Source organism: Taudactylus pleione, unplaced genomic scaffold (genome assembly GCF_031769625.1).
Source record: "Taudactylus pleione unplaced genomic scaffold, aTauple2 ptg000170l, whole genome shotgun sequence".
Taxonomy (NCBI): Eukaryota; Metazoa; Chordata; class Amphibia; order Anura; family Myobatrachidae; genus Taudactylus; species Taudactylus pleione.
This window is the reverse complement of record NW_028284572.1, coordinates 11,665,001-11,689,863: the sequence shown is the minus strand read 5'-3', so window position 1 is coordinate 11,689,863 and position 24,863 is coordinate 11,665,001. Positions and strand designations below refer to the sequence as shown.

Below are 24,863 nucleotides of genomic sequence, written 5' to 3'. Positions count from 1 at the left end.
ACAAAATTCCAACAGCACTGTAATAGGGAAGGTGACATGATAAGGAGGAGAACAGGGGCATGCTCTGCCATGTACAAGTGAGCCTACAGTAACTCTTTACACCTGCTGGAAACACGTTACCTTCATATCGCTGTAAATCACATACACCGTTTACTAAATTCCACTTTATCCCATTTTTAGACCTGTTTATATGAGTTTTTTTCATGTCTTAGTTTTCCATTGAGACATAAGCTGATGGATATAATTAGCTTATCAACAGTTAGAATGTTGACAAATAGAAGGAAGGGGCCAGCGGTATCTTGAACCCGACATGTCAGCGTGCTAATACTGTGCTGTAAAGCATCATCACCTCCTCGGCTTTACAATCCTATTTAAACTTCTGAAGCCGACGTAGTTACGATGCAGTACTAGCGTGCCCACATGAAGAAAAATATATCAGTTAAGTGCTTCAGACAGTTGTTATATAATACATGAGATCAGTAAATTAATAACACTTTTAACTGGTTAATATATCAATATACAATATACTATTAAAAATCACTTCATACACCTCTAGCGATACTATATATAGCACAGTTCCTAGATATAGTCAAAACCACTTAGATGTTACTGCTACTAGAACTAGTTGTCCCCCTTCTGCTTGGTGACATTCTGTGTATCATCCATACTGATCCCATGCGCTACTACATATCTTTAGCCCAAGATATACTGTAAAGCTAGGTACACACTAGACTACTTGCAAACGATGCAATGTCGTCAACGATTTCCCTTGAACTCCCGGACAAACGATCTATTGTATACACACTGTGCAATCTAACAAACTATATATTTAGCATCGTCTGGTGGTTAGATCGTTAACTATATAATGTAACCATATAGCCTGGTTGTTTGGTAGAGCATACACACTGCACGATCTGCGGGGAATCGTTAACCAGATTGACAGATCTTCCTGCATGTAGAGAAGATCTGAAGATGCGACAGACAACGCCACGGGGTGCACGCATAGTGCGTACACACTTGACTATTTGAACGATTTGACGTTCCAATGACATTCGGACATATCGTTTCCAAATATCGTCTAGTGTGTAGCCACCTTAAGTGTGTGTTCTTCTTTTAGTTTTTTTTATTGTTGGTAGCACTAGACATGTTTTGCTCTTTTATTTATATAGCTATTCCTTAGCGGCCTTCTTTTTGTGATTTTGTATTTAGTACTTTTTTCTAAAGTAATCTAGACATATTTGTTTCACATATTTTATAATTGCAGTTCATAATAAAATGGCTTTAGTCTTCTCTTTTTACTTGTCAGTGGCCTTATATGCAAATTAGGAGGAGCAGACTGTTCAGATGGGCTATATAGCGAGGAAGGACCTTTTACAAAGTGTAAAACTACATTGCAAATAATACTTTTGTGATATATTACATGTCAGATTTGCACAGTTGTTTATGGTCTGATGGAGCGAGCTGGCTAAGGTTAAGGTTGCACTGTAAGAATGCAAACTACCCAAAGATAATTATTTTGTAGAACTTGGATAGAATGATTTTAAAATGTTAGATCCTGACTAGCTGTTGGTTAGTTAAATGTACTGTACGAGTATGTCTGAGATCAGTGATGTGCGGTGAGGTCAATGGCTGGGGAGGCACACATGGAGATGGGTCTGAGTGCTGGAAACCTGTCCCACCCCCTACTCACTGTAACTCTCACCTCACTACTCTAAGCTTCAGTGTCCATTGATTCTCCTACCTGCGTCTTCTCTTGCTACTGAGCTCCGATCTCTAAACACTGCAGTACACTTCCTTGTCACTTGACACATCCAAGGTGTCCATCAGTGCTCGATTCACGCCCCCATACTCAATGGCATGCTTCTATTAGCTCTCTTTCTGTGCAGTTTACTGCCCGTGGGGTGGCCCCTCTATAAAGCAGGGTCTGTTTATACAGGACTGAGGCTGAGCTATTGATGCCTCATCTCTTGTCTCCCTGCAGTCCCAGGGAGCTCCACAAAGCTGGTGATTGTTAACTATAACAATGATTACAATAAACAAAGAAGATGTGTACAAGTTATTAATAATATCTTCTTGGTATTATTCTAATCATTTTTATATCAAATCTCAGGAGTTTGACGGGGGAGGCTTTGCCTACCCTGACTGCACGTCCCTGTCTGAGATCCAGGTTTATTTTGGTCTTTGCAGGCAGATTACATTTAAGACTGCAGATACTCAGCTTAGTGTGTTGCTTCATAAAAGCATAAATATAACCTGTAAGACAAAAGCTGGCATTACATCAGGTTATAAGTTATTGAATGAATGACTATAGACTGCAGAGGTAAGTCAGTGGATGGCTTCCCACTGTGACTGTAACAAGCTGTTCCCTGTCCTGTTCTGCCGAGCAGACTACACATCCACTGCATCTAATTACTAACAAAAGGATTCTGGCAGAGGCAAGCTGAAATTACCACCTTCTGAGTGATCCAACCTGTAGAATTAGAGAGACCGAAGACACAGGAGGATGGCTCAGTTAGTGCTGATTTATTTCACCTCAAGAACCCTTTTGAATGTTTGGAGGAACAATGGTTTGATGTAGCTCTTCTAGTCCTAACAAGCCAGGCCAGATATGAAATATTCAAAAATGAAGAAAAAGAAGCATTATGCTGGGTACACACTGAACCAAAAATATATATAAAAAATTTATATTTTATTGATAGACATTAAAAAATGTACACTATATTTTCTGAGAGATGGTGAAATATTAAAAGTTTAGTGTGCAAACAAAAAAGAATAGTGCATTAAAAATATCTATTAAAGATTCTTCCGGCTACTGTTCTTTTATACTGAACCTCAAGTATTTCACTAAATGGAAAAGCTATATTGCTTACACCCTGTGAGAACTGTGTTTATGATTGCTACAGTGCATCCGGAAAGTATTCACTACGCTTCACTTTTTCCACATTTTGTTATGTTATAGCCTTATTCCAAAATGGAATAAATTAAGTTTTGTCCTCAAAATTCTACACACAATATCCCGTAATGACAACGTGTAAAAAGTTTTTTTGAGATTTTTGCAAATTTAATTAAAAAAGAAACACTAAGAAATCACATGTACATAAGTATTCACAGCCTTTGCCATGAAGCTCAAAATTGAGCTTAGGTGCATCCTATTTCCACTGATCATCCTTGATGTTCCTACAGCTTATTGGAGTCCACGTGTGGTAAATTCAGTTGATTGGACATGATTTTGAAAGGCATGCACCTGTCTGTATAAGGTCCCACACTTGACAGTGCATGTCAGAACACAAACCAAGCATGAAGTCCAAGGAATTGTCTGTAGACCTCTGAGACAGGATTGTCTTGAGGCACAAATTTGGGGAAGGGTACAGAAAAATATTTGGTGCTTTGAAGGTCCCAAAGAGCACAGTGGCCTCCATCATCCGTAAATGGAAGAAGTTCGGAACCAACAGGACTCTTCCTAAAGTTGGCCGGCTGTCTAAACTGAGCGATCGGGGTAGAAGGGCCCTAGTCAGGGAGGTGACCAAGGATCCGATAATCACTCTGTCAGAGCTACAGCATTCCTCTGTGGAGAGAGGAGAACCTTCCAGAAGGACAACCGTCTCTGCAGCAATCCACCAATCAGGCCTGTATGGTAGAGTGGCCAGACAGAAGCCACTCCTTAGTAAAAAAGCACATGGCAGCCCACCTGGAGTTTGCCAAAATGCACCTGAAGCACTCTGACCATGATGAGATAAGATTGAACTCTTTGGCGTGAATGCCAGGCGTTATGTTTGGAGGAAACCAGGCACCGCTCATTACCAGGCCAATACCATCCCTACAGTGAAGCATGGTGGTGGCAGCATCATGCTGTGGGGATATTTTTCAGCGGCAGGAACTTGGAGACTAGTCAGGATAGAGGGAAAGATGAATACAGCAATGTACAGAGACATCCTGGATGAAAACCTGCTCCAGAGCGCTCTTTACCTCAGACTGGGGCGACGGTTCATCTTTCAGCAGGACAACGACCCTAAGCACACAGCCAAGATATCTAAGGAGTGGCTTCAGGACATCTCTGTGAATGTCCTTGAGTGGTCCAGACTTGAATCCAATTGAACATCTCTAAGAGATCTGAAAATGGCTGTACACTGACGCTTCCCATCCAACCTTATGGAGCTTGAGAGGTGCTGCAAAGAGGAATGGGCGAAACTGCCCAAAGATAGGTGTGCCAACTTGTGGTATCATATACAAAAATACTTGAGGGTGTAATTGCTGCCAAAGGTGCATCAACAAAGTATTGAGCAAAGGTTGTGAATATTTATGTACATGTGATCTCTTATTTATTTTTTTATTACATTTGCAAAAATCACAAAAAAACTTTTTACACATTGTCATTATGGGTTATTGTGTGTAGGATTTTTAGGACAAAAATGAATTTATTCCATTTTGGAATAAGGCTAACATAACAAAATGTGGAAAAAGTGAAGCGTAGTGAATACTTTCCGGATGCACTGTACATTTGTATCTTTGTCCAGTGAATTTACTCTTATCGTTATTTTGTTACTAATTTCACACTGCAATATGTCAGTACGGTAGTGAGTATTAGATGAGATGTATATGGTTATTATTGTAAATGGTAACCTCAATGTCTGATGTCAATAATCAAAATTAAACAAGACATATACGTGTTAAGGGATATATTCCCAAAACAATAAATGATTATGCACCATACATAGATCTCACTACACTGTGCCCCTGACACCAATCATAAGCACTACTATCACTCTTTGTATGAATCGAGTGAGTATCGTCTTATCACTTTCCAATGAGGCTATCTTCTTCTATTTCCAGCCCACTATTAAGTCTATCCGGGTAGTGGCCGCGTCTGTTGATTGCTGTGGTTACCGGGAGATTCCAACTATGCTTTCCCCGCTCTGGGGTGGCTATATAGTCAGTGTTGTGGATATCCGTATTAGTTGCACTTGCAGTGGTAGGCATATATTTATGTCGTCATCACACTGGACAGATTAGACACAGTTTAAATCATATTATCAAGCACAGTAAGGTTCTTTAAATGAACAGCAGCCGTACTGAAGCCGACGGCCGTTTCATCACAGGCTTTCTCAAGGCTTCTTAGTGGGAGTCTATTGTTTTGGGAATATATCCCTTAACACGTATATATCGTGCTTGATTTAGATTATTGATGGTTACCATTTACAATAATAACCATATGTATCTCATCTAATACTCACTACTGACATTATTGCAGTGTGAAATTAGTAACAAATTAACGATCAGAGTAAATTCACTGGACTAAGATACAAATGTAGCAATCATAGGCACAGTTCTCACAGTGTGTAAGCAATATAGCTTTTTCATTTAGTGAAATACTTGAGGTTCAGAATAAAAGAACAGTAGCAGAATCTTTTATAGATATTTTTAATGCACTATTCTTTTTTTTTTTTTTCACACTAACATTTTAATATTTCACCATCTCTCAGGAAATATAGTGTATATTTTTTAATGTATATCAATAAAATATAACTTTTTATAAATTTTTTGGTTCAGCGTGCTCCCAGCATAATGCTTCTTTTTCTTCATTTTAAAATACATCGGTTCTTGATTTATAGCATTTGGGTAGCACCACATTGGGCTGTATTTTATGACTATTAATATATGGATACGGAACCTGACCATCAGATAATTTAAAATGTAGCTTCATTGGATACTGGTGCGGGATAGTGTTGTTATAAGTGACTCCAGATTTGAAATATGTCTTAATGTGGGTTTTTTGTAATGTGGTTCTGTAATAGAGCAAGTTATTGGGACAGAGATGTCCGTCACCATCTCAACTTTCTCAGACAGAACCCAGTTTTGAATAAACTTTGTGACTGGTGGTTTTACATTTTAATTGATACTGAACTTCATTTTAACTATTAGGAAATTGGCAATTAAGAAAAATAATAATAAATTAAAGCATGATTTGTTTTCTCTTGTAGTATACAAATGTTTTAGAGTAGAACAACCTGTGACTCCAGCTGTGTTTGGAACTTCAAGTCCAGGCGTTCATGTTGCAACTTGAAGTTCCACAGCAGCTGGCGGGCTTTAGGTTGCTATACCTGCAGAGCCATAAAACATTGCCGAGACAGCCTTCTAATTCACTGTGTGACATATTTATTGTGGTTTTTTGATCTTGTGTAACATGAGATTTACATAAGTTCAGCTATCTTCTTGGCATGTTACAGGCCCATTAATCAGCTTCATGGCATCCTTGGAGAGCACACAGTATGGTACTTTTTGTTCTACTTTAGGTGTATCTTCCCATCATTCGTAACCAGCAAGTAAAACAGCTGCTTAAGTATTGCCATTTTAATGCAAGTGTGTGTTCATCCAATGCCTGTCTCTGTATTTCTGACGCTCAACGAATCCTTACCGCTTCTCCTGCAACTGATCACTTCCAACTCCCGCCTACATTGTTTTGCCCGTGCTGCTCCCTTCCTCTGGAAATCTCTTCCTCTCCACCTCTCTACAAATCTCCCTGTCTACCTCATCTGTGTCACGCCTGTTTGTCTGCCCTTCCCCTTTAGATTGTAAGTTCTCACGAGCAGGGCCCTATTCCCTCGTGTGCTTCTCCTTACTTATACTTTCATCTACTCCTTACAAGGGCACCTAACACTATGTTACTTACGTCCAGCTGTTTATTTTGAGTGTTATGATCGCTTATGCAGCAATGTGTACAAACCATGTCCTTGTCCTACATTGTATTGTACTGTAAGTCACTGGTCTCTTGTTCACATATTTATGTACTTTGTAAGGCACTGCCAACACTTGTGGCGCCATATAAATAAATTATAATACATTAAACCTTAGCTGAAGGTGACCGAAACGACAACACAGGTATGGGGAATACGCACTTCTTTTGCTGCATACATTAGGGAACTTTTGACAGCTTAATTTGCTTAGGGGATTGTGGTGCTATTTGAACTTTGCATTACTACAATTTCTTTGTTCTACGCTCCATTGGAATGTGCATAAGCCACCTGTTCTCTCTATAGACAGGCAACACATGTGGCTTCTTATAATGAATGATCTCCTGGCTAAATTATCAGGATGAGAGGGAAAGGGGTTGTCAAGCAGCTCTGTACCAGTTAAAAAACTGCTGAAAAGATGTGAAAGTCTCAGGGCTTACTGTTACCGTAAGTATTTGGGGAGTGACCTGGTACATTCCATGTCTGAGAGTTCAGTGTCTCTTGTACAGTACATTTCAGCTCCAGGAGCCCCAACCAAGGAGCGGTTAGGGAAATGTTGGCAGGTATTATTATTTTTTCTGGTATGTGATAGGCTTTTTTCATCCACTATGTAACAATTCAGGCCACTGACTCTATCTTTAAAGCTGAATATGGGGTTGAGTTAAATTTGTCTGTGAGCAGGATAACTGGCTGCAGTGAATATGTAATGCAGCAACAATCACAAGAAGAGGTGCAATGTACCAAGCAGCTGTGTTCTCAGAATTGCCTCTATAGCAACCGCCTAACATTATTCTATCCTCGTGCACCATGGCAGAAAACTTTATGTAAAATATTTCCAATCAGGTAATAGACTGTCACCATATCTGATCTACAATGTAAACCGCTAAAATGTACAAGGTTAGTGATTGTGCACTTTGTAAGTGATGAGAGAAGCAAGAATGACAACATGACCATTGTTACTGCACTAAAACACCATTGCTGTATGTCTGTCCCCATGCAGTGTACCCGCCAAATCATCTCAGAGAGGCTGGGGCGTGGCTCAAGAACAGTAGACATGGAACTTGAGGCGCAGATAGAAATCCTGCGAGACAACAAAAAGAAATATGAATATATATTGAAATTGGCCCAGACGCTCTCCTCACAGCTCTATTTGATGGTGCAGACACAAAGGCAGCTGGGAGATGCTTTTGCAGACCTTAGTTTAAAATCGTTAGAGCTGCATGTAAGTATAGTACATCATACTGCTTTTATGTGTAATGCTGATCAGTTTCCTCATATTATTGTCATTTATGTATTGTCATATTAATGACTGTTACTACAGTATGTTGCATCAAAACCAGACAATGTTGTTTTATGCATCAGAGTGCTCATCCAGCCATTTCATATGCTTTGTATATTTAATGTGTCACACTCACTTATCACCACAAGAGTACATTAAATTGTATTGTATTTTATTAAACACCATCTTTAGAATATCTTTTTCACTGTGCCAGCTTTGGTTTTGTTTTAAGTGCGGTGTAAAGGCTTATTTACACTAATCTAATGTAAAAGCATTTTTGGGGTAAAGCTACTGAGTTTGCAATCCCAGTGGGATTTAGATTTTCCAGGCGAGAGGGTATCCCTCCAATTTACTAAATTCAAAAATGCCATAAAAACACAGAGAAACCAGACTTTAGACTAGAAAATGCTATTCTCATTTCCCCCCATTAAAATTATAGACTACCATATATACTAAGCTGCAAATTGGCAACAGCTCCACACAAACAAATGACCTGCCTCTGTTTATCATTTTATTTTTTTTATTAATTAAGATGCAAATCATTTTTTAATTTTTAAAAAGGTGTGGGGCTTCCCCATCATATTTGTTAGTCAGTCAGGTTTGAGGCTTTAAGCCTGCTTCCTAAACTGTGCTACCATTGATTTCTCTTCTTCGGGGTCCATAAGGATCCACAGGGATACCATGGGAGGGATATTATGGTTGAAAGACCAGGCACCAAATAGTTATAGCTTCTGCTCCCAGAATGCCTCGGGTCCTTCCCCATATATACCCCACCCCTAACCATAGGACTTCAGTTGTTTGTTTGGTGCGGCAGGATCAAGACACACCTTTGTAACGGGAGGACTGCTTAGAGCAGTCCTAAGCTTTTATTTTATGTTTTTCTGAGTTGGCAGTACCAGACGTCTGAATTAAGACGCACGTAGTGGGGCTCCATCTACCTCTGCCGGGCCGTAACCTTAGTAATTGTGCTGGTGATTTTGGCGGGTCGCGGCTGAGCTTAGCTAGCAGCAATGCTGCGACCTGGACTGCACCGGATGTTCGGAGATGTCAGGTAAGGCGATTCCTCGCCTACGAGGAATTGCGCCCGACCATCCTTGCTTTTGGTTTCAGAGACGCACCAGGAGGCGCTGATGTCGGGTATTGTCCACGTCCTGTATTAAATTAAGGGGTTTATAGTGCTCTCAATCCTGTCTTGGAATTGTCCCTAGCTGCTCCACTGGTAGAGGTATCCCAACCTCTAAAAAAAATTGGTTAAATAATTGAGTAATAGTGGTGCGCTCTGGGGCAAAAATTATATGTGGAAAATGGGCCCGAAAAAATTAAGAAAAGAAAATAAAAGAAAGGAAAATGTCCAGCTAATGTCTCAACATAAAGTCCTGACTTGAATCTGTAGGTAGGTTGTTCTTAGAATTATTTAGACAACTGAATAATTGGCATGCGTTCCTAGTCCTTGACCGGGAATGTGTACAACAAAAAATCCTAGTGTCTCTTATGGAGTAGGATCTTTGAATAGTCTCAGAAAATATGTAGCTCTTAACGAGTTAATTTTGTGATGTCTGTAGGAATGATGTTCTTATATTGTGCTTGATGGTAACATACACCTCTTTATCCGCATTCCACCTCAAATATAATACATGGGCACAGTATCAGGGATCATGGTGAACACGATTGATGCAGGTAGGTAAGAAATGGACTGTACTTACCCAATATGTAGTATCGCTCCTGCTGGTTCTCCTTGTCCCAGTGCTCCTGCAAATGCTTCTGAGGGTACTTGATACGTGGGGTATGCTGCTGCACACTAAGTGTTGTGGTACAAATTGTACTGCAGACTACAGTCTAATTATTAGACTGTAGTCTGCCCATGTATTATATTTGAGGTGGAATGCAGATAAAGAGGTGTATGTTACCATCAAGCACAATATAAGAACATCCATCCTACAGACATCACGAAATTAACTCGTTAAGAGCTACATATTTTCTGAGACTACTGGATCCTACTCCATAAGAGACACTAGGATTTTTTGTTGTACAACCTACCTACAGATTCAAGTCGGGACTTTATGTTGAGACATTAGCTGGACATTTTCCTTTCTTTTATTTTCTTTTCTTCATTTTTTCGGGCCCATTATCCACATATCATAATTGCCCTAGAGCGCACCACTATTAATCAATTATTGTCCACGTCCTCTCTACACCAGCCGGGGCCTTAGAGTCTGAAGCCGGCGATCGGATGCAGACAATATCTGTTGCCACGAGGCTAGCGTACCCGGATGGTTAACGCAGCTTAGGAGAGGTAGGCTCTCCTCCCCTGACGCAGTCCTAAGAAGGGTTTTGCACGTCTGGATTGCTCCACCTACCCTCTACGTGTATATGAGAGACTCACTGTCCACGCTCAGTGCGCCCTGTAGCTGTTGGTCTCAGGAGGGTCTGAGTCAGTCTCCCTGTATACCTCTCCCGTGGTTAAGGTATATGGTGCTCTATGTCCTACCATTCCTTTGTGTTGCTGTAGTTCAGCGGTTCTCAAACTGTGGGTCGTGACCCAAAGTGGGTCGCGGCCATCTCAGCTTGGGGTCGCGACTCACATGGGGTGAGGTTGATGACCCCTCTGAGGAGAGTGAAACCATTTGAACTGTCTGTTATTTCAGACTCCTCGGATCACTGGCTGAGAGATCCGAGGAGTCATCAGGCAGCCCCGTCCCACCCCAGTGCTCAGCTTTCTCTGGCACACAGGCAGCAAGCCTTAGCAGCAGACTCAGAGGAGCCAGCTGCCATACTCTCTCTGCAGTCTGTGCAGATGTTAAGTAAGTGCAGCCTGGGGGGACCACTGCTGCCAGGGTGGGAGGACACAGAATGTGTGTTGATTGCTGTTTAGGGAGAAGAAACTTAAGCAGGAGGAGGAATGAGTGGAGTGTTGAGCACAGACCCTATGGGGGAACAGGGGAGCACACAGTGTGGGAACTGGAGGGGGGAACAGAAAAAACAAATTTATTAAAAACCCATTGCCTCCCCCCTGTCATCCACTGCCTCCCCCTTGAAACGCACTGCACCCTCTGTCTTTCTCATCTACTACCTCCCCCTGTCACCCACTGGTTCTCTTTGTTACCCACTTTGTCCTATGTCACCCTTAGCCTCCCACTACCTCCCCAGTCACTCACTGTCTTCCCTGCCACCCTTTGCTGCTCCTTGCCACTCACTGCCGCCTCCTGTCACCCACTGCCATCCTCTGCTTCTCCCTGCCACCCACTGCCTCTCCGTCACCCTCTGCCTCCCCCTGTCACCCATTGCTTCTCCCTATTACTCACTGCCTCCTATGTCACCTATTGCCTCCCCAGTCACTCTCTGCCTTTCCATGCCATGATCTGCCTCCACCCTGTCACCCTGTCTCTACCTGTCATCCAGTCACCCCTTGCCACCCTCTGTCTTTCCCTGTCACCCTCTGCCTCCCCATGTGAGCCACTCGTTCTCCCTGTTACCCACTGCCTCCTATGTCACCCTTTGCCTCCCCAGTCACCCACTGTCTTTCCTGACCCCCTATGCTGCTCCTTGCCACCCACTGCTTCTTTCACCCACTTCCCCCCCTTGTCACCCACTGCTTCTTGCTGCCACCCACTCCTCTCCGTCACCCGACACCCTCTGCCTACCCCCTGTCAGCCACTGCTTCTCCCTATTACCTATTGCTTCCCCAGTCACCCTCTGCCTTTTCATGCCACCCTCTGCCACCATCACCCACTGTTTCTCCCTGTCCCCCACAGCTTCTTCCTGTTATCCACTGCCTCCTACGTCACCCTTTGCCTCCCCAGTCACCGACTGTCTCCCCAGTCACTCTCTGCCTCACCTTGCAGGGACAGGGGCTTCGAAAGGAGCTCGTTCCTGCAATGTCTAAATGAAATGATCGCATTAGCGCAGTGGCGTAAGTTCATACCAGATGCCAGCAGGCAAGTTGTTATTTTTGTGCCTCCCTAAAACAAAAGGGAAAATAAATGTGGTGCATATCTATCCTATCTATCTATCTATCTATCTATCTATCTATCTATCTATCTATCTATCTATCTATCTATAACTTATGCACAAAAACACTTAATATAGAATAGCCTTAAGTGGGGTGACTATATTGTGGGCAATAGAGGAGGCGCCTCCATTGTCTCCCATAGTTCTGCCCCTGCATTAGCAGATACCTCACTTCAGTTTCCATAGTCTACTGCGTCTCCATAGTGCTACTCTGCATGAGCGGTCTGCTGACCACGCATGTGTGGCAGTCATTCTGCAGTAACTTGCTGGGGTCCTGTAATAATTTTTATTGTTAGACGGGGTCCCAGAGCAAAAAAGTTTGAGAACCCCTGCTGTAGTTGATTTAGAGCCAATTGTAATTATATTACATATGCATTGTATATGTGACTGTTTGCTAGCTGCTGATTGACACTGTCTTGTATATCTAAGTCTCTCAATTGTAACTATCACTGTTTTCTCTTCATCCTTTTAGGATGGAGGTTTGTTTCTGAGTACTTCACACTCATTAAGATTTTGTGAAGGCTGTCACACATAACATTGCATTAATTCCCTTTACTTTGAACATGTCAAAAGATAAAGGGAAACAGGAGGGGGAGCAGCTTGTGCTGGTTCCATGTAAATCATGTGCAGCTTATGTGTCCTCTCAGGAGGTAAAGGATGGTTTGTGTGTTGTCTGCTATAAAGAGCCATCTCACCAGTCCACTTTACCTCTCTCTGGGCAAGAGCCATCTTGGGTTTCCTCTTTTTCCCAGATTATGATGAAGGCTGTGGATCGTATGGCTGCTCCCACAATGCCTCCTTGGATGGGGTGTCCACAGCATGCTATGTTTGCACCTCCAATGCATGCTTCATGGAAGGATGTTTATGGCCATTCTAGTCAGAGTATGGCACCATCTAATGTTGATAACAGGTCGGTAGTGACCTAAGCGCAAGTTATCTTTCTATCAGTCTGCCCAACATATTGATTCAAACGCATCATCAGGGGAATCAGATGATCCACAGGATTCCTCTCCAGGATCTAGTTCTGGGGAGGAGGATCAGTCCTAGATATTCAGGATGATGAACCAACTCATAGTAAGAAGGCTCCAATGTTTAATCGCCACCAAAAGGTGGTCAAAAGGGAGTTCCCTGTATCTGAACAGCTTACAGGTCTTATCGAGGAGGTATGGGGTAACCCTGATAAACGATTTTGTGAATAAAAGAATTACATTTTTGTATCTGTTCCCATGTTCTGTATGTAGTAAGTGGGAATTACCTCCAACTGTGGATACTCATGTAGCACATTTAATCAGAAATGCTACATTGCATATTCCATCAGCGTCTTAACTGAAGATTTCTACATGAAGCCTGTCTTACAGCAATATTTTCATCATCTGGAGCAGTTGCCCGTCCAGCTATGGCTGGAGATTGGGTAGCCAAAGCTGTTGAAGAATGGATAGGGGCATTGGAAGATTCGTTACCAAATGCTACCAGAGAGCAGATCATGAATATCTTCCACATACGGGAAGCAGCTTCCTATCTGGAGGGGCATTAGCAGCATCAATAGTGGCACGTAGGGCCCTTTGGTTAAGATCTTGGAAAGCTGATACAGGATCAAAGAGGGCGCTGGAAGTCTTAACTTTCTATGGAAAAGTACTTTTTGGAGCAGAGTTGGAAAATATCACTACTCTGGCGGTTTCAAAATCTGCAGGTCTGCCATCTAAATCAAATACGAAATCTAGGCATGTTTCCTTTCAGTCTTTCCGTCCTCAGGGACAAGCAAAGGAACAGTCTAGGCCAACTAGTTTTTGCAAGATTAAGCGCCAAACTAAGAGGTCTGGTCTGGCAAGACGTCCAGTTTCTAAGCCGAACAATAAGCCCTCGGCCTGATAGAGCGGGCCTCCTCCTGGGGGATTCCAGGGTGGGAGGCCGACTTCAGTTTGCGGATTGTTTGCATCAAACAACAGATGCCTGGGTATGAGAAGTGGGTCTCTCAGGGGTATGCCCTCACTTTCAGGAGGCATCCTCCCCAGAATTTTTTTGCACAGATCTCCCATCAGATGCGGACAAGGCCTTAGCTTTTCAGGGAGCCATTCACTCCCTGCTACAGGCAGGGGTAATAGTCCCAGTTCCTATGTCTCAACAAGGAAGGGGTTATTACTCCAATCTGTTTCTGGTTCAGAAATCGAATGGGACTTAACGCCTTATACTAAATTTAAACCTTCGACAGGTTTATCCATGTACCCAAGTTTCGTATGGAAACTCTCTGGTCAATTATTTTGGCAATGGAGCCGGGGGATTAAATGGTTTCCCTGGACTTTCAGGATGCATATCTGCATGTTCTTATTATACCATCCCACCAACAATTCTTACGGTTTGCTGTCCTTCAGCAAAATTACCAATTTCAGGCTCTACCCTTTGGCCTATCTACGGCTCCCCAGGTATTTACCAAAATAATGGCAGTCATGACAGTCTATCTCAGACGTCAGGGGCTCAGAATTCTCCCCTTTCTGTACAACCTTCTGATATTGGTGCAGACTCCGTTTATGTTACAAAACCATCTTCATATGATCATAGCCTGCCTACAAAGGCACGGCTGGATAATCAATTGGAAGAAAAGTTAGTTTCTCCAACACAGCAGATGGTACGTCTAGGAGCGTTTCTGGATTCTCTGGCACAAAGGGGGTTTCTGTCGGAGGACAAGATTGCAGATCTATCATTGCAAATACGCAAGCGGCTACACAAGCGAAGCGTATCCATTGTGTTAGCAATGCAGGTCCTGAGATCAATGGTATCCACCTTAGACATGGTGGGGTATGCTCAGTTCCATTCCAGGCCTCTACAAGGATTGATTCTCTCCAGGTGGAACGGACTGCATCATCTGATAAGGTCTGAGAGGATGCTTCCCACTCCAGAGGTTTGTCACTCCCTCCTGTGGTGGCTGAGAAAGGATCATCTAAACAAAGTGAGCCCGTTCTGGATTCCAAATTGGGGGTTTCTCACCACGGACGCCAGCCTTCGCGGATGGGGGGCAGTGATAGGTCCGTCACATCTTTCAGTGAAGATGGACAAATCAAGAAAGTCATCTGCCAATAAACATTCTGGAACTGCGAGCAGTATACAGAGCTCTGGTCATGGCACAGTACCTGCTCCAGGGCAGATCGGTCCAGATCCAGTTCGACAATGCGACTACAGTGGCCTACCTCTCATGGAAGGAAGGAAGTAACAACTGTTCTGGTTTGGGCAGAACGTCATCTTCCAGCTGTCTCTTTAATATTCATATCAGGAGTACTCAATTGGGAAGCAGACTTCCTAAGTCACCAGGACATACACGCCAGAGAGTGGTTTCTCCACCTGGGAGTGTTTCAGTTCCTGGTAAACAAATGGGGTCTACCAGAGATAGATAGCATGGCATCACACCACAACCACAAGGTTCCCAGGTACGGGTCCAGAGACCCATCAGCAGCCTTCGTGGGGCAGTAAGATTGGACTTCAAGCTGGCATATCTCTTTCCTCTGATTTCTCTACTTCCTAGAGTTCTCTGACAATTCAAGTAGGAAGGTGGAACAGTAATACTGGTGGCTCCAGCTTGGCCCAGATGTCATTGCTTCACTGACATACAGAATCTGGCCATAGACAGTCAATACCCTCTTCCTCTATGGCAGGATCTGCTAACGTAGGGTCTCTGCTGACATCCGGACTTACCTTGTCTGGCTTTGATGGCATGGCTCTTGAATTTTCCATCCTAAGAGCGAAAAATTTCCAGTTCCGTAATTCAAATGATGATTAGGGCATGGAAACCTGCCTCTGCCCTCATCTATTACAGAGTTTGGTATTTTTTTGGTCACTGCTGTTCAGGTAGGAATTATGATCCTAAGATATTCAGGATTTCCAGGGTACTGGCTTTTCTTAAGGCAGGATTAGACAAAGATCTATGCCTGGCCACTTTGAGAGTGCAGGTTTCTGCACTCAGTCTGGTTCCAGAAGAAGATTGCTTCATTACCAAATGTTAGAATTTTTTTCCAAGGAGTTTTGCGAGTTCAGCCTCCTTTTGTTCCACCGGTAGCACTGTGGGATTTGTCTTTGGTTCTTAACTTCCCCATTTGGACCTTTGGACTCTGTGGATTTGAAGTGGTTAACAGCAAAGACACTTTTTTTTCTTCTTGCTATTTCTTCTGCTCGCAGAATATCTGATCTGATTTGGCAGCGCTCTTGTCACTCCCCATTTTTATTTTTCACCAGGATAAAGCTGTTCTTCATATAAGGGAGGGTTACCATCCTAAGGTAGTGTCCCGTTTTCATGTGAATGAATAAATTGTTGTTCCTCCCTGGATGTAGTTCGTGCTCTCCGTATCTATGTGGAGCGTACAACCTCTGTTAGAAAATCAGAATGCCTTTTTGTATTACAGGTATATAGTTTTCACAAATGAGGATGGCCAGCTAATAAACACTCTGGCGAAATAGCTATGCATGACTATCTCTCAGGTGTACACACAGGCTGATCTCCCTGTCCCAAGTACGGTGACAGCACATTCTACTCGGTCTGTAGGGCCATCATGGGCATTTAGCCGTGGTGCCTCTGTTAAGCAATTGTGCAAGGGGGCCCCATGGTCTTCTGTCCACACCTTTCTTAGGTTTTATGCCTTTGATACTTTTGCCTCCCATGATGCTTCCTTTTGGTGACGAGTCTCTCCTTTCTGCTCAGGAGCGTCTTCCACCCTAGGGCAACTGCTTTAGGACATCCCCATGGTATCCTATGGACCCCAAAGAAAAAAAATAGTTTTTATGGTAGCCTTACCTAGATGACTCTTTTTTTTTTTTCGAGGTCCACAGGGCACCCACCCTGACACACCTGGCTTCATTGGGTTATATTCTTTCGGTCATAAATTCCCTCATCTTATGTAAGAGTGTTTCTGGTGTACAATTGTTCTTCCTTCTCTTTTCCTTCTCCTGCCTTAAGGCTTGTTAACTAAACAAAAGTCCTATGGCTAGGGGTGGGGTATATATGGGGAAGAACCCAGAGCATTCTGGGAGCAGAAGCTTTAACTGTTTGGTGCCTGGTCTTCCAACCATAATATCCCCCCCATGGTATCCCTGTGGACCTAAAAAAAGAGTTATCTAGGTAAGTCTACCATAACCTTAATTGTATGTAATTATTAGGCTTGCTTGCTATTATTAGTAGTATTATCAGTGTTTAAGCTGCTGTTCAGTGAAGCATCGTTTATGACGACATATTGGCTTGGTATTTACAGCATAACCTAGTGCAAGTAATCTCCTTTGATTAGCTGATCGGCACAGATGCAGCTTGTTTTAATCCGACATAGGGCCGTATTGAAATAGCCGCGATAAGTCAGTTTCTGCGGAAATGAACGCGAGTGACGTCATTTAGCCATGCGAAAACTTATCCCCGTATTCGTATTCAGTTTCAAAGACTTTTCGCTGGTGCGGAAGCTCAATGCAGTGGGACCTGCAAAAAATTTCCGCCTATGAATAGGTGTCTCAAAAAAGTGCAGAACTGGGGTTTTGGGGTGCAAAGCTGCGGGAATCCCCCTGCACCCTTGGGACAGTCTCCCAAAGGTAAACTGCGTTAAAAAAAAGTTTGAAAAAGTTTGTAGTTCACCCCAAAAAAGTACTTTTGTTTTGGGGATGAAAAAGTCCAAAGTTGAGGGACAAACTTTAAAACTAGCGAAATAGATTCTAGGGTGGTCCCCAAGTATGCCCCATGTGTTTTTAAGTTTGCAGGTGCTTGCTGCAGGTGGATTTTTAAAACTTCACTTTAGCAACTTAAAAATATACTTGCACCCATTTTCGGTTACTCCAAATTTGATGGGACTACTTATTTTCCTAAAAAAAAACCCTGCTAAATGCTATTCTTCACCAGTTATGTAAAGACGCTAAATAGCAGCTATTAAGAGCATTTCAGTACCCCAAATACCTTCAGCAGGGCTATTCAGGGGTAACTAGAGTGATCCCCAATGTCAGTGCTTTTTTTGAGGGGTGTCAGGCTGATTTCCCCAAATCTGACAGTACATTTCGCATGTTAGAGTTTTGCCGGGTCACGTTTTCACCGATTTCTAATTGAATACGGGGAAAAGCGGGCATGCGCGCGATACTTTTCCGCATTGAAAGCCAGTACGGGACTTTTTTGCTTGGAATTGAATATGCCACATAATCAGAATCCAGATAGATGTAGGAGGACACATCTGTATATCTTAGGAGTCAGCCGTGTTTTAATGCACAGGTGTTTTAATCACAAAATCTATTAAATAACAGTTAAACAACAGTTGACCAAACATTGAACAACATCTAAAGACAGCCAGAAACAATATTCAATAACGATAGTGAAAAGCTGGGCGTACATTATGCAGTTATTGGAGGATCGAGCTGATATTTGCATAATGTATGGCCGTGGACGATTAGCGATGATCAGACAGTTGGGCATGAAAACAATGGCTTTTTGTATTCACCGTAAATTCCCTTCCTAGTAGTCCATTTGGGGGACACTGGCAATTACGTTGGGTAGAGGGGCTGGTGCAGGAGTATAGGCACTAAAAAAAGATTAATATATGCTCCGACCCCTATCCCCACCAATTCTATCCCCTATAACCTGTCCTAACTCCACCAGACCTCGGTTTTTGTATAACAAAGCCGCAGGGAGGAAGCACAACCATCACAAGGAACCAACCAGAACCTAGAACAAAACCAATCAGGGAGGGGTCACAATGTCCCCCCAGCACTGGAGAGGAGCTGCCTTTGGCCCCTCCAATTTACAGAGTGAGTTTCTGTAATCACTGGATACTGTGCAAGCAGAATGGATAAGGAGCCTTCCCCCAGCAGGCGGTTATGCCCAAGTGAGATAAGTCCTTATTAGTGGGGGTTTGGATGCCTTATTACTTAGTGAGGAATATTAAAATGCTGGCATGTCTTAATCTACAGGATGCCTGCAGCAGCAATGGGTCCTAAAAAGAAGTTGTCAAAGAAGAAGCATTTAACACCTAGATGTGCCGCCTGTGATAAATCTTTTCCTGGGAATCAAGATATGGTTTTCTGCGATGAATGTGTACAAGAGCTTGTACCTGTCCCTAGTCAGCAGTCTAGCCAGCTCCAGGAGCTTATGGAATGGGTGAAGAGGTCATTTGTATCTAAACTGGAAATCTTTGCTCTACAGGGGTCTAAAAGATCCAGGTCCCAGATGAGCCTAGAGTATGAGTTTGGGACATAGGAGAACATTTTAAAGCTTTTTACAGTGAAGAATCAGGGTAAATTTGTGAGGATATGAGACCTTTTAATATAGACCTTTTGGAAAATATGTTGAAAAATTCTTAAGTCTATGAACTATAAAGATGTCTAGGAGCAGAATGATGAACAGGACCTGTAGCTTGAGGATAGATCAAAAAGCAGTAGTCTCTTTCCTGTACAAATAAATTATAAAGGAAAATGCGATCAAAGACTGGCAGAACTTGGATAAATGGCTGGGCAGTTTGCTAGGACTGAATACATGTATACTGTGAAGGATGAGGAATTTCTTAATTGGTGTGCAGTACCCAGGATGCATACAGTGGTTGCAGAACAACCATTCCTCTAAAGCAGTGATTCCCAACCTCGGTTCTCAAGGCACACTAACACTCCTGATTTTAGTGATATCCATGCTTGAGCATAGATGGTTAAATCAAAATAACTGCGGTATTAATTAAGTCACCTGTGCTCAAGTATGGCTATCCTTAAAACCTGGACTGTTAGTGTGCCTTGAGGACCGTGGTTGGGAACCCATGCTCTAGAGGATGGAGCTTAATTTAAAGATGTAATGGATAAGAAAATGTAAATCTTTTTTTTTTATCTTTAAATTGAATATTTCTTCAGCTGTCTCAAAATCGGGTGGTTTCTGTTTCATGGATGTTAAAATTGTTAAGTTCATCTGTGCACATAGATTTAGAAGAGGGAATTTCAGAACAAACTTTAGAAATAATGCAGAAAGCTTTGGAATATTTGTTAGGCTTCTCTTGATGTGGTAACATTCTCTGCAAGATCTATGGCTGCTTGTGTAGTAGCAAGAAGAGCAGTGTGCCTGCGCTCTTGGTCAGCAGATGTGCACTCCAAAAATAGATTAGGAACATTGCCCTATAGAGGTTCATTATTCTGGAGCAGACTTTAATCTATGATGCAAAAAATTCAGGAGGTAGGTCTACTAGACTACCATAAGATAAGCGGACCAGATATCCGGTGCCGACTCCTAGATAACTGTTTTGGGAGGCCAGAAGCTACAGGCCAGGTCAACAGTACAGCAGAAAATGTTACTCAGGGATGACAAGGCAGTCCCTTTCATCAGACCAACAAGAGATGCAATCCAAATCAACATTGATTGTGACGGGTCCCTCCCAACCATTTTGGTATGGGGCTGGCTGTTGAAATTTGCCAAATGATGGAAATGTTGTGTTTAGGACAGTTGGGTACTGGATGTGGTATCCAGGGGTTCTAAATAGAATTCAAGAAAGTACCTGGGAGAAACAGATTTGAGGTCAGAGGTTCTGACTAAAGTAGTAGAGGTCACTGTTCTGGAAGACAGTTTAAGAAAACTGATCAATTTACAGCGATTAAAGCCTATACCTCCTGCAGAGAGAGGATGAGAATTCTATTCTTCTCTGTTCCTGGTAAATAACCCTTAGGGGATTTCAGAACAATATTGGATCCGAGGAACCTAAACAAGTGTCATAATAAAGCAATTTCACATGTAAACTCTGAAGACCGTTTTAACAGGCTTAAGGAAAGAAGACTTTCTAGCCTCAGTATATTTGAAGTCTAGATTTGAAGGAAGATTTTCTAGCCTCAATAGATTTGAAAGATGCGTACTTCCATGTACCAGGGTAGCCTAGGATTTTGTGTCCTAGGCTATCACTTCCAGTTTACATGCCCCCCTTTTGGTTTGGAGACCTCACAAAAGTTCTTTTGACTCTAATGGCTCATGAAAGAAACAAGAAATATTGGTTTGGCTATATCATGATGACTTACTGGTCTCTGAGAGAAATAGTACAAAACAGATAAAACCAGACTATAACATTTCTACAAGACAAAAGCCAACTAATACCAGTGCAGCAGATTCAATTCCTAGGTGTACAGATAGATACTATCCACATTAGTGCAGCTATGCAGCAAATCCATCTTCGCACAGACTGTCTTCTTTGCATGATGTCATCAACTATAGAAATAGTTCCATAGGCAAGATGGTGAATGAGAGAACTACAGTAGAATATGCTCAAGTACATTCGCAGAATACTGCCTCTATATTGACCCGTACAATTGAAGCAATCTCTGGCTTGGTGGAATAATGTAAAATTAAGAAACAGGTCACAGCCGCAATACCTGATACAACAGATGCACGTTTATTAGGATGGGAGGCACATGGATGGTGAACCCCACTGAAGAAATTGCGCTCTCCGAACCAGTGAGAGATGAGAGCAGTATGGAAAGCAATGTTTTTTCCAGGATCATCTGAAAAGCTCATCTCAAAGTGTACTCAGACAATGTGGCAGTAGTAGCCTAATTGAATCACCAAGGTGGTACCAAAATCTAGTCACTCATAGGTGAAGTATCGAAATGTATGGTATGGGCAGAAAAGCACCTGAGTTCTCTTTCAGTGCTCCATGGGTCATGCAAATAAAATGCTATAGCAGACTTTTTCTGCCGAAAGCAGGTTCTCCCAGGAGAATGGGAGCTGAATATGGGAAAATATTCCAGGCCATAGTGAAAAGATTTGGATGCCCAGAAATAGACCTGCTGGCAACAAACTTAAATACACAGCTGCCTTACTTTCTTCTCCAGGTATTTGTTCGCACCATCCCCTCTGATAACTCGCATGTTGAAGAAAATCTGGATAGGTAATAGTAATTTTGCCTTACTGGCCGAGAAGAGTATGATGAACCTTGGGTGTTACCAATCAGGTTGGATCTATTGCATCAGGGGCCACTGTTTTATACATATCTAGCAGGACTCAGTTTGTTGATCAGTTCGAGGTGCGGGGCCCCCTGGGTTGTGGTGAGTCCTGGCTGCTTTGTGGCATCACATTGTAACAATTTTAGCAGCCAAATTGTTGTTTGTTTGTTTTTTACCAATGTAACACCTTTTTTTTTTTTATTATTACACTTTAATTATTACCTGTCACCTGTGTAACAATCTCAACACATAGCTGCTGCTTCTTACCAATATAACACCTTTTAACACTTAAACCTCTCGCTAGTGTGTTGGCTTGTGCTGGCCTGGGGGGTCCCATGCCCTGGACTTCAACCTTATCAGTGTTCTCCCCAGGCTGATTTCTGCGGGCACATCGCCCGGCAGAAACAGGCTGCTGCCCGGCACTTCCCCCTGCCTCTGTGCACGGCATCCCCTGTCACCCTCAACGTGTTGTCGTTGACCCGAGACTTGCTGTGTCTGTACAGTGAGCGGCTGTACAGCAGGGGAGTGGCTTTAAAACTGCGTGTGACTCACACATACCTTGCAGCCCGCTCGCCTGTATGTGATTCCCGACGGACGTTCTGTTGCTCTCAGGGCCGAAGGCTGGATGGCACTTAACTACTGCTGCTCCTGGGTTGCTGCTGGACAGCTCTCCTGTCCCCCGGTCTGGACTCTGGTCTCACTCCCTCTGTGCGTCTCCTTCCCTCCTCCTCAAATTACTGCTCCTGGCTCCTGCCGGAGTGTAGGCAGCTGTTGGGTGGAACTCCGGTCCCTGCTCCCAACCACATCTCCCTCTGTGCCCATCCTTCCTTGCTCCTGAAACACATCTGTGCAGCTCTACTGACTGGTTACAGAAGCATATGGTGAGCAATACATCCAGGGTGCCCATGTGTGTGTGTTTTGTAGTGGGGGCCTATGTTTGTATGTATTCCAATATGGGGGGGGGGGGGTGTTTTTATGTGAATCATATGGGAGGGAATTCAATGTGCATAATGTGTAATGGGCATTACTGTGTGGCACAATGTATCAGAGACACTACTACAGCACAGCATTGCATAATGTGTTATAAGGAGCACTACTATTGTGTGGCATAATGTGTATAAGGGGTACTACGGTGTGGTACACTACACTGATGAAAAGGGTTATACCCCTTTTCCCGGCACGTGCATAATTGCTAAGGCACTCACCCAGCTACTTCTTGATGCCACCCGGCTGGAAAATTTTCTGGGGAGAACACTGCTTATAAGGGACTAAACACCTTAACATTTACTCTGTTATATTGCATAGTTTATAATAATATTCTGATTGGCAGTGTTTAGTATTTGGTGTGTGCACCTGCATTTTTTCTTTTCTCTGTGTGGAACTACAAGTCTCAGCAGGTAGCAACTTTCATTATGTTTAGAATTAGAGTGTGCAGTCCAGGGCCCCCCATATGTTTGATCTCTAAAGTGCAATATCTATTTACCTATTCATAGTGAACACATTTGAAAAGATGGAACACCTGTTTGTCCTTTCATAAGGAAGGAAGCAGGGCTGCATACCAACTAAACCAGGGGTAGCCAACCCCGATTGAAGGGATGCCGGGCGCCGGTGTCCCGGCATAGGTTAGTTAACCCACGCCGGGATTCTGTAGTCTAGATGCCGGCGGTCGGCATAGTGACCGCCGGCATCTTAAACATATACCATAAGAACATACTTTGAAGTCTTGACTGTTATTAGCCCTCCCTGTGTTCTGCTTGGGTACATCCCAGAGAAAAGCCTGCCATGGAGGAGTGAAGAGGAAAACAGCAGATTATACTGATCGATAATTACATTTCTGTGAGATGCTCCATGTCAGTCTATAGAATACACCCTCAATTTTGTTTTTTCCAGGAAGCAAGTAAGGAAAGACACTCAAAAAGACATGGGGAAAGAGGAGGGGCTATAGAATATATACAGCAGGTGGGCGCCGGTTTGGAAAAACTTCATGTGTACACATATGGGAAATGAGTTACTAATCCAGAGTAATGGCTGCCATGAGCTAACTTGAAGAAATATAGTTATCCATAAGTATAATCCTCTGTTTTTGAATGCAGCAGCTATACTTTACCTCTTCTGCTGCTCCTCTTTGTCAGTCCCTACTTTGGTTGCCTGTTTTTCACAAATTCAATATAAAATACTTACACATAAGGCTATCAACTAAACTACACCAACATACATCTACATGCTTATTTCAAAATATCTCCCAACTCAACCCCCCCGCTCTGCACCAGATCTGCGTCTCTCATATACACTCATTAACTACTCCCATTCACTTTTTTCAGCCTGCATCTTCTCTGTGGAATGCACTTCCATGTGCAACATGGCTTTCATCAAGTCTCCAAGCCTTCAAGTGTTCCCTGAAAGCACACCTCTTTAGGCAAGCTTATCACATTCCGGAACCACTCGTATAAAGTCCATTTGCTATTCTATGCAATTACTTCCCCTCTGCACCATTCACACACAGTGGTGTAACTTCATCCCAGGTGCCCGGAGGCAAGATAAATGTTGGTGTGCCCCCCAAATTAAAATGTACCACCCCCCCAGCACCTATGCCAGCCCCAGCTGCCGCCCCCGTGCAGTGCCCTCTGTAGAGGTCCCCCTATGCAGTGCCACCTATGTAGTTTCCCCCCAGTAATGGTCTCTCTATGCAGTACCTCCAGTAGTGGTCCCCCTTTGCAGTGCCTCAGTAGTGAGGGCCCCTGTAGTGAGCCCCCAGTAATGCCCCTTGTAGTGAGCCCCCAGTGATGCCCCTTGTAGTGAGCCCCCCCCCCCCGTGAGCGTGCACACATACAAAAAAAAAAAATAAATACTTACCTGAAACCCCGCTCCAGTGCTGCTGCCTTCCGTCCCCGGCGCCCTCTCCTCGGAACTATGGGAGTGACTTCATGACGTCACTCCCGTAG

The 24,863-nt window shown here is 43.2% G+C and overlaps 1 protein-coding gene across 2 annotated transcripts in view; it reads left to right on the top strand.

Annotated features, from left to right (window-relative positions):
* The window catches only part of ARFIP1 (ARF interacting protein 1), a 99,472-nt gene that overhangs the window by 15,995 nt on the left and 58,614 nt on the right, over positions 1-24,863 (top strand). For both annotated transcript variants that reach the window (XM_088475377.1, XM_088475379.1), the window contains one exon: positions 7,729-7,950. In XM_088475377.1, the coding sequence (XP_088331503.1) occupies positions 7,729-7,950 (222 nt within the window). The remainder of the gene's footprint in view (positions 1-7,728; positions 7,951-24,863) is intronic.